The 10,963-nt window shown below is 35.5% G+C and overlaps 1 protein-coding gene across 1 annotated transcript; it reads right to left on the bottom strand.

The window, feature by feature from the left end:
• Nucleotides 1–291: 291 nt before the first annotated feature.
• LOC110887995 lies at nucleotides 292–1,203 on the bottom strand. Its single transcript, XM_022135548.1, has one exon. The coding sequence runs from the start codon at nucleotides 1,201–1,203 to the stop codon at nucleotides 292–294; it is 912 nt and encodes a 303-aa protein (XP_021991240.1).
• Between the last annotated feature and the right edge of the window lie 9,760 nt (nucleotides 1,204–10,963).

Raw genomic sequence — 10,963 nt, 5'->3', positions numbered from 1 at the left:
CCAAATTCGAGGGGGTAGAGGGGTATTGCAGCTTTGGGCCATCTGCGCGTGGCGAGCATACTCTGATACGTCCTTGGTGAACGTATAATGAATCAAGGCTTTTACTGGCAGCAGTCGTGCTTCCCGTAAGACGTTATTCATAGACTCAGATATGTTCGTCGTAAGGTTACCCCAACGACGGTTTCCGCGGTCATGAACAATAGTCCACTTGCTTTTGTCGATGTCGTTCAGGTAGTTCCAAGCACCCCGATTTAACACCTGCATTTCCCTCATAGCCCAAAGATACTTTCTTCATTGACTTGTGCTCCCGATCATCCAACACAGCTTCCTAAGAGATTTGGTCTTGAACCTACCACTAAAATTGCTTCTGACATGCCGAAGACAATAACGGTGGTAGGCGTTTGGTTCCCTCCAATCCAGAAGGTTCTCCATCGCATTAATTATCCCGGCATGACGGTCTGATAGAACACAAATTCCACTGTTACAGTCTTTGGTGACGTATTCTCTCAAATTTTGGAAAAACCAACACCAACTATGAACCGTCTCTTCGTCAACTAGAGCATACGCCACTGGCATTATGTAGTTGTTGGCGTTTTTGGTTACCGCAACCAACAACTTACCACGGTACCCTCCTTTCAAGTGTGTGCCGTCCACAGAGATGACAGGCTGGCAAAGATGAAACTCGCGAATAGAAGGACCAAATGCCCAAAAAACATATTTGAATGTTGGATGTCCTGGAGCTAAGTGCGGGTGATGAAACCATGAAACCACCGTACTAGGGTTTCGAGACTGAAGCCGTAACACGTACTTTGGCAGCTCCTGAAAGTTGCTTTCCCAGGTTCCATATATCCTCTCAATTGCCTTTCTTCGTCCACGCCACGCCTTCGTATACGTAACATCGACAGACATCGCTTGCTTTATATGTGTCCCGATGTGTTTCACCTTCAACGCAATGTCTGTACGAATTTGTGGCAGGATGTGTGCAGCGATATCCTTAGATCTAAGGCACCCGTTGTTGTTGCGTACCACCGTGGAATAACAACTGTGGGCAGGCGCCCAGTTGGTAATTTGCCAAAGGTGTTGGTGTTTCTGTTTTGATGCCGTTGCACGCCATTCACACAAAGGAGCATGAGGGAAAGGGTTTTTAAAATTTTTGTTTCTCGTGTAGCATTTAACTTTGTATAAAGTTGGTTTGCTATCCATCACAAAAATTTCCCTTCCACGGCGAATGTTCCATTCTCAGATAGCAAGGTCCACCTCCTGTTTTGACTTGAAATACATGCCGAGACGTATCTGTTTTACTTTTGGATTCCATACGTCCATTGGATTATCTTCATAATCCGGACACATGTAATCCCTAAGTTCCTCGTCCTCGTCTGGGTCGTCATGTGTCGCTGGAATGATAGGCCTCGGCTGAGCCAGGGTCAACTCAGTGTGTTGGTTGACTGCAGCCTCGTCGTCAGAAGTACCATCGTCGGATGGTGGTGCCTCTTCACTTTCAGAACTTTCTTCGGTGCTGCAACTTTCCGAATCATCAAAACCGTCATTATTGTTGTCACCCACTAGAAACTGGGAGGACGGACCTACTATGTTATCAACAGGAGGCATCAAGTGGTGTTCTTGAGTTGTTTGCCCGTATCCCTCGTCATCTTCATCAGAATCTTGGGTGTCAACAACATTACGTTGTGTAATGTCATGCAGAAGGTTTGTGAAACTCATGTGTTGGACAGGATTGACTGCCTCCCACTGAACTAGATCTCGGCAATGAAGTTGGTTTCCGATACTTCGGCTAAATAGTTCATTGTTGCAATACCATCATCGTTGAAAATTTTTGTTGTCTGAGATATGCCCTGAAACGTGTACCCTAGTAACAATGAAAGGCGCACCGATTCTTTCTGAAGTTGAACATGATTACAGATTGAATCCACCAATTCGTCATACGACGATTTATGTCACATAAGGAAAGAGGTTGTTAGCATGGATTGGTCAAACTGAACAGCCCCGTTAACAAAGGAAAACACACCACCCCAATATAGTCTTACGAGGTATGGCCGAAAAGAATCCATTAACTAAGAAAGTGAAATGTTAAGAAATGTTAAGGATGAGTGGGTTGTGTAAGCTGGATTTCGTTTGTTAAGAAATGTTAAGGATTAGTGGGTTGTGTAGTGGGTTGAGAACCTAATACAACTAGTATTTATAGTGTTGGAGTAACAAGATAGTTGGTGGAGCCCACCATCTACTGGATGAATATACATATAATAATATTTTTTAAATATTCAAAAAAGTAAAAATGGTAGTTCTCTTAAAACAACTTTAAATACATTGAAATGGTTATTGTTTCAACTAATCAGTTAGTCGGATTTTATTATTCATTTGAAGTGGTTCTAATTTTTATTTTTTGAACCATCATTGAAATTAGGTTTACAACAAGGCATGATACAACACAAAATTTAAAAAGGTTTACAACATTACAATAGGATCTATCAAACTCGCAAATTACATAAATGTAGTACTATTTTAATTACATACAGGCAGAAATACAATGTTCACTTCGTACTATTTTAACAAATCATTTCTAATTGCAAGACTGTTTGCCGGGCTTCCAATTAGAACAGAAATACAGTGAATTTAAACCCGTCCCATTTCTTCATATATCGAGCTTCCTGATGCAACTTTTTTTGCGAAAGGAAATGAGAGGTCGAAGGTTAAGGATGCTGAGAATTCTGCAACCTTGGTGATGTTCGGCGAACAACATTACAATAGGATCTAAATCTCCTACCGAAAACGGGGGTGATGCCCCCACCAGAAGTTGCAGAATAATTTACGGGAGGAGGTGGTAGATGAGAAATGCCTCAGCGTCTGCTAAATCTTTCATAAGACTCAATAGCAGACGTTGACGCATCCATAGCAGCAAATTTCATTATCTCCGTACACCTTACGGGAGGAGATGGTAGATGAGAATAATCTTTCTCCTCCACACAAGATCTTCCCACTTGATATACGAAAATTAAAACTAAGAAAAACATCATGACGAATGATCCAAGAGAATCATTATACATTGACCAAATTTTCCTATCGGCAGAAATATCAACCAACGAACATTTTTAATAAAGAACATCATACAGACACAATTTAAATTTCAACATTATATTTTTTAACAAACACAGTATGTTGTTCACAACACACGAATTGTTGTGCATCTCTTATGTGTAGTTGGGTTATAAAACGTAACATTTCAAATTTCAGAACCCATATCAACATTGCAATATCATTCTGCGACTTTAATAAGCTTGTGACACCATTCTGCGATCTTTATTAAGCTTGTAGTATGAAACAGCAACCTTCAATAAGCTTGTATTATGAAACAGCAACCTTCAATAAGCTTGTAGTATGATTCTGCGACTTTTAGAAGGTCGCTGTATCAAACAGCAACCTTCAACATTTTTTGCAGCTTTTGCAGAAACTCTGATATTTAGCAGAATTGCTTCATGAAAGTCGTTGTATGGAACCACAACCTACCTAAATCTAAAAACAAAATGTTTACCCACCTAATAACACTCTTTTGTGGTTCAAACCACCTATTTATGCAAAAAATTCTAAGATTGTTAGGTGCATAAACTAACATACATCTAGCCATTTGGTGCGGAACTAAGGTTTTTGCAATGTGGGTCACCCTTGTGTTTCTTGAAGATACTTATCGTAAAATCCCAGTTCAACTATATTGAACGCACTTGCATTAGTTAATAGAGTTTTTACATAACGTTGCAGTTACAAAACGGATGAAGTAACCAACATAAGATCCTTAAAAATACAGTGAGATATATAGATTTTTTATGAGAGTAACCAACATATAGATTTTTTTTAATTTTTTTAATAATGTTTTGAGGCTTACGCCTCGTGAGGCTAAGGGAAAACGCCTCGATACCCGTTTCCGCCTTTTTAAACCTTGGTCAAAACTGGGTACTGGTACCGGTATATGAAGGTAAAATTCGGTATTTTACCGCTAGCGTACCGAACTGGTACCGATACCGAAAGTACCGATATCGATACCGAAAGTACCTGATGCAGTTTTGAGTGCGATCAAATGGCTCAAGAACAATTGATTAATCAAAGACGATAAATCGAACCAAAGGTTCCAAGAACAAAGTTCTTTATATTAATAATCAACCGAAAAACTAAATAAACAATAAACCCTAGCTCCCTACTTATAGGGTAAAATCATAATGTAACTAGGAACCAAATACGATAAAATAGGAAATTGAAATCTAAATAAATAATAAAAATAAATATTAATATAATCTGCATCAGTACCGGTATCGAAAATGCCAAAAAGTGGGTACCGTACCGGTACCGAAAAAATTCGATACGGGAAATTCGGTACCGGTACCCGGTAAACCTTGATAAACCGGAACCAAGCTTTTTGCCGATTTAAAAAGAAGTACACAGTGACATAAAGGTTTGGCTCACGGGGACATAAAAACTATCGGTTTTTTGATAATCGAATACCGTTACTAATGGTTTGGTTCACGATGTCATAAAAACTTTCAAAGTCGGACAGCGAATTACTGAGTACCAAATGCTGCTCAAGATTTACTTCTATAATGGGGTATTTTGTACAGGATATGGGTGGAAACCGTTGAGGCTATTTCAATTAGGGCTCTTCAAACCCTAAGGGGGCGTTTGGTTCGCGGAATGTGTAGGAATTGGAATCTGTCACACCCCAACCGATGGCGGAATCATCGGGGCATGGCACTGAGCGAAGCAGATTGTCCAGAAGTTTCCACAACAACTATTTATATTATTCAGTTAAATGATACGTCCCATACCGTATCCCAAATAATACAATATACTATTACAGATAACAACTAGGCAAATATTCTGTTCCGACAACTCAGATTTAAATAAAACGAATAAATATTGTTCAAATGCTCCTAAAGACCCAGCCTGACAAGATCTACAGACAACTATACTCTAGTTGCTTCTTCCTGACAGACAACTATTTGTTGGGGGCCTCTAGAGCTTTATTCTAGCCTCGCTTTCCTAGCAAGCAAACATCTTAAACACCTGTCACATACGTTAAAATACATTCAATACATAAAATGTAAAGGTGAGGATACAAGTTTGATAATAGCATATAGAGTTCAAAATAGTTTACGCATAACCAGCACGTACACAGAGGAAAACGAAGCATGTTAATTATCGACATGGATCTATCGATACCAATGACTGCGGGTTGACCGTCTGAGACGGTTCGCAATGCATGATTACCACCGTAATCCATGCAAGTAATTGTCCTTAACAACCCCCGTGTGAACGGGTGCTGAGTCCAAACTATAGTACTACGTCGTTAAGGCAGGTAGACAGCACTCCACGTGTAAACACAATCAACAAACATTCATTTAGTCACGTAATACATGCATATCGGTTAGCGTTCAAATAATTGAATAGTGTGTTCGGTTGTGATTTTGATAAGTAACGTATGTAACACCCAAAAGTGCTAAAAGCAAAAAGGGATCGAGTATACTCACAGCGATTGATTGATGGATTGAAGGGAGCACTTGGGAGTAGGGTTAGCCTGAATAGTTCGATAGCATAACGATGAGCAACATGCAAAATGAAAACAGGTGATGACGGGTCGAACAACCTGGTCGATCGAACAGCAGGTTCGATCGGACGGGTTGTTCGTTCGGAGAACCTGTCCGTTCGGACAGTCTGTTCGATCGGCCGGTAGGCTCGATCGGCTGGACTGTTCGAGTGGATTGTTTCTTCCTTTTGAGTAAGATGTGTTTGTGTATGATGGTTTGACCTTTTGAAGTTTTCGTTGTAGTATTTGAGAACACTGAAATGTTCTTACCTTTCAGGTCGATCGATCGAACGGTCTGTTCGATCGGTCGGCTTAACCGATCGGTTAGGAATTTCAGTAGCAGTCCTCAGTAGGATGTTACTCGATCGAACAGCATGCTCGATCGAACAGCATGCCCGATCGGCTGGCATTCCAATACTTCAAACGAATTGAAAATCGACTAAGTGTTGAAGCATAGGATCTCATGATCCGAGGAGTAATGTTGTCAAACAGTTGTTCGATCGAACATCACCTCGTTCAATACTATACTTCATGAATTTGTCAAAGTGTGGGGCCTTATGCTAGCCGATCGGCTAGCCTGGTCGATCGGCTGGCATGTCCGATCGGTTGGGCTGTTCGTTCGAACAGCCTAACCGTTCGGCCAGCATCCTGACCTGGTCGGCCTGTTCGTCTAACACTTGGTTGTTCCGATTATCTGATGTTATATTGAGGTAGTTTGACAACGAGCTGAACAAAGAACCTTCGTCCTTACTTGTTTTCCCCTGCTCGGATAGGAATCACCCAAGTCCGGCCGATGAACGGTTCGGAACGGTGGTTTAACGTTAACCTGAAGTCGGTGAACCTCGTTGATAGAACCCGAACCTTGAACCGCACCACCATTGTAATGATTAGTGAGTTGGCTCAAGCTCCGTTTCTACCGGTTTGAAGGCATTGAATGTAAAAGAGTTGAAGGAAAGTTGGAAATCTTCCTTTCAATCCTTTACATCACGTAAATGTTTAGATCCGTGATAGATCTTAGCTTGTTTGTGTGGAAATCGGTTAGATCCGAGCTATTCATGGTAGATTAAGGCCAAAACATGATGTTCTTGAAGAACACCATGATGACATCATCCTAGAATGCTTAGATCTTGGTGATTTCACGGTTAGAATTTAAGATTTGAAAGATAGAAAGGTGTAGGAGCATGTTCTGATCAAGAAGTACAAGATTTAGGATGAAAACTTACCGGAATCGGAAGAAATCTGAGAAAAGGTGAGGAGCACGAGTTGGTCGGTCAGAGAGTTTCCAAAAGTGGAAAGAATGACAATGACAGCCCTATTTATAGGCTCCAAAAGAGGAAAGGGTTGGCCGATCGGCCAGGCTTCCCGATCGGACAGCCTGCTTGATCGGACAGTCTGTCCGATCGGCTGGGCTGTTCGATCGGCTGACAGCCTGATCGATCAATCAGCCTGGTTCGAGTGTTCAGTGCGACGATTTTCGATATTTTGATTTCGATTGAAGACGATACAAATACGATAGAGTTTCCTATTCAAATTACTTTTAATCCCAACCACTATATCTAACATACAATCATCTACATTCCATACTATCCTTACGTTACCATTCGTCATAATTCGATTTCGATTGCATTCGATTTGAGTTTCAAGTTTCGATTCGAGTTTCGATTGATTCGATTGATCACCACACAAAACATAAAGTAAACACGCACAAGTAACACATAAGGCACACACACACACGTATAACAACAACAACCAAAGTTCGTATAATTCGAGATTTGAGTTCGATGATGGTTAGATCGGTTCGATTACTGATTAGTTAACTTTATCGCATTGTTACTTCCTACTATTCACAGTCGTAAATCGGTTCGCGTCAATCAAACATTTGATTACTTCGATTCTTTCTTGATTACAACACTTACTCCACATAATACAATTAAAACGTAAAATAGACTAATTATAGCCAAAGTAGTCAAAGTTGACTTGAACTTTGACTTTGACTTTGACATTCGAAAACACGGGGTGTTACAGAATCCCCATGGAATTGGAATTTGATGGATTCCTTTCAAATCCATAGATGTGTTTAGTTGATAAATGTATTAATGGAATTAAAAGTTAAAAATAGCTAAAAAGACAAAATTACCCCTAGTTATAAACAATTGGCAAAAGTTTTAAAAACAACTATCTTAGATAAAATTTCAAAAAAATTCTAAAAAATCCAAAAAATTATAGAAATTCAAAAAAAATCTAAAAATCATAAAAAATCATAAAAAATTATAAAAATTTGAAAAAATTCTAAAAAATCCAAAAATATCAAAAGTATAAAAAAATTAAAAAATAAAAAAAACTAAACAATAATAAAAAAGTTCAAAAAATTATAAAAATAAAAAAAATTTAGAAAAAATCAAAAAAAAATCTAAAAAATAATAAAAAATAATAAAAATTCAAAAGAATTTAAAAAATAATAAAAAGTTCAAAAAATTATAAAAAATAATAAAAAGTTCAAAAAATTATAAAAAATAAAAAAAAATTATAAAAAATCAAAAAAACAATAAAAAAATCCAAAAAATCCTAAAATTTCAAAAAAAAAATCTAAAAAATAATAGAAAAATTCTAAAAATTCTAAAAAATCAAAAAATACTAAAAATTAATAAAAAAGTTCAAAAAATTCTAAAAACCAAAAAAAATTCTAAAAATCAAAAAAATTCTAAAAAATAATAAAAAGTCCAAAAAATCCTAAAAATCCAAAAAAAATTTAAAAAACAATAAAAAAATCCAAAAAAATCTAAAAAATAATAAAAAAATCCAAAAAATTATAAAAAACCAAAAAAATTCAAAAATTATTTTTTTTTTGAATATTTTTGATTTTTTAGAATTTTTTATTATTTTTTTATTTTTAAATTTTTTTTTGGTTTTTTTGAATTTTTTTGGGGTTTTTAGATTTTTTATATTTTTTTTTATTTTTTTGAATTTCTTTTGTTTTTTATATTTTTTTGGATTTTTAATTATTTTTTTGAATTTTTAGATTTTTTTAAATTTTTTTGGATTTTTTAGAATTTTTTGGATTTTTTTATTTTTTGGATTGTTTAGAATTTTTTTTGTATTTTTACAATTTTTTAGATTTTTTATTATTTTTTTGATTTGTTAGAAATTTTTTGGATTTTTTAGAATTTTTTGGATTTTTTTATTATTATTTTTTTATTTTTTAGAATATTTTGGATTTTTTTATTTTTTTTTGATTTTTTTGAATTTTTTAGAATTTTTTGGATTTTTTATTATTTTTTTGATTTTTTAGATTTTTTTGGATTTTTTTTTTTGGATTTTTAGAATTTTTTGATTTTTCAGAATTTTTGAATTTTTTAGATTTTTTAGATTTTTATTATTTTTTTAGATTTTTTTTGATTTTTTATTATTTTTTTTTTTTTTGATTTTTTTGAGTTTCTTTTATATTTTAGAATTTTTTTGGATTTTTATTATTTTTTTGATTTTTTATTATTTTTTTGTTTTTTAGAATTTTTTAGATTTTTTATTTTTTTGGATTTTTTAGAATTTTTTTGATTTTTTTATTATTTTTGGTTTTTAGACAAAAATGAAAGAGGCAAGGGGTTATTTCCGTAACTTTGGAAACATTCCCATGGTTTTTTAAACTTTCCTTTGAAATTTAGAAGGAATCTGAATTCCATTAAATAAGGGATTTTGTTGGAATTGAAATCCAATTCCCTTCAACTAATTTGTCCAACCAAACACACAAAGGAATGGAATTCAAATTCCAATTCCCTTGAAATCCTATGGATTCCTGTCAACCAAACAGGCCCTAAGTAGAACGTTTACTCGCCAAAAGGCGAAGTAAACAGACTGTAAATTTACAGACTGTCACCCGGACAACACACAGTAATCTATTTTTTCTTTTTTAAAAAATAACAACAATATCTATCATTTTATTTTAATCTTTTTCTATGTTTATATGAAGGATCACCGAAGAGGTATTCAATGTAGCACCAGATGCTCCATTTCGGTCCCTACCCCTTGTTAAATCTGAAGTTGTTGCAGAAGCAAGGATTCAAGATTATATAAATAATCTTCGGTTTTGTATATCTGCAGGTGCCTTTTTCAAGTATTGGTCCATTCAGTTTACGTATAAGTTTTTTGAACCACATCTATATGTAGTTTAATTGACTCCAACAATTTGAATCATGCACATATAAGATTATAATTTTTTAGGCAAATAAAGTTGTACCTACATTCTGCAACGTTGTTGCTTTTCAAGATGGTTCTTTTTATATCTTTCATTTTTACGTCATTCTTTTCATATACATTCTTATTATTTTTTAAGCATCTTGGTTTATGATCATAAAATTCAATTTTGATTTCATTTTATCTATGCAGTTAATGCGGTAAAATAGTGGATAGCGGTCAAGGTCCGCTATATGATATATAGTTTATAGCGGTGGTATAGCGGTAATTTTTATACCATGCATAATTTATGTATTTATATATATATATATATATATATATATATATATATATATATATAAATATATCTCTGAAAAAATATATATAAATTCACAAGTATGAGGACTAAATATAAACTAATGAAGATGGAGGGGGTTATATGTTAAAATACCCAAACTTAAATAACCCTAAACATCCTCACTTTCATCATACGCCGTTTTCCCACTCTCCATCTCTTCTTCACTGCTGCAAAAGGAACGGTCGCATCCACATTCACACTGTTCCCAGATACACATTCTTTAAACGATGATGATGATGGATGCTCTGTTCCGGTTACAGCGGGGAAGGTAAGGTTCGATCAGCATGTAAGGTTCGATTCAGCAACTTCGATTAGCCACCATTTCTTCTCTATTATTACCTAGCAACTAAGGACCAAGCAGTACACTCTTCGACTTAGGTTTTTAATGAGTTGAAGCTATTACCGCTATATAGGTTTACAAATAGCGGCCAAATAGTGGTATTTAGCGCTGCTAATAGCGGAACCGCTATAGGCCACCGCTATTTGGACCGCTACACACCCTGAGGTCCGCTAACCGCTATAGCACCTCTATAGCACCGCTATTGACTACTTAGTTTCTTATAGATGCTTTTTTTTAAACATAGATAAACAATCTTTAATTATGGTTAAAGGTGCGAGTCAAGTAGCTAAAGATCAGGTCTAAAGCTATCATTCTCTAAAGGAAGGCATGTAGATATTTGAACGCACAAGGTGCCTAGAATATTTTGGAGTGAACTTTAGGATGCCTTCATAGTCACAGTAAAATTGTCATTCTTAGACATCTCTTAAAACTATTGCTGAATATATTTTATCATGTAGCTAATATACTTTGAAGGAGAAGAAAGGACACAAACTTTTGCTTCTGCTAAAATGTC

Source organism: Helianthus annuus, chromosome 2 (assembly GCF_002127325.2).
Source record: "Helianthus annuus cultivar XRQ/B chromosome 2, HanXRQr2.0-SUNRISE, whole genome shotgun sequence".
Lineage (NCBI taxonomy): Eukaryota > Viridiplantae > Streptophyta > Magnoliopsida > Asterales > Asteraceae > Helianthus > Helianthus annuus.
The sequence above is the reverse complement of the archived record's forward strand: the minus strand, read 5'-3'. Positions and strand labels throughout refer to the sequence as shown.

Bases quoted from the DNA above. Each gene is read 5' to 3' on its own strand.
- LOC110887995 (XM_022135548.1), bottom strand. From the start codon at position 1,203: ATGGATAGCAAACCAACTTTATACAAAGTTAAATGCTACACGAGAAAC.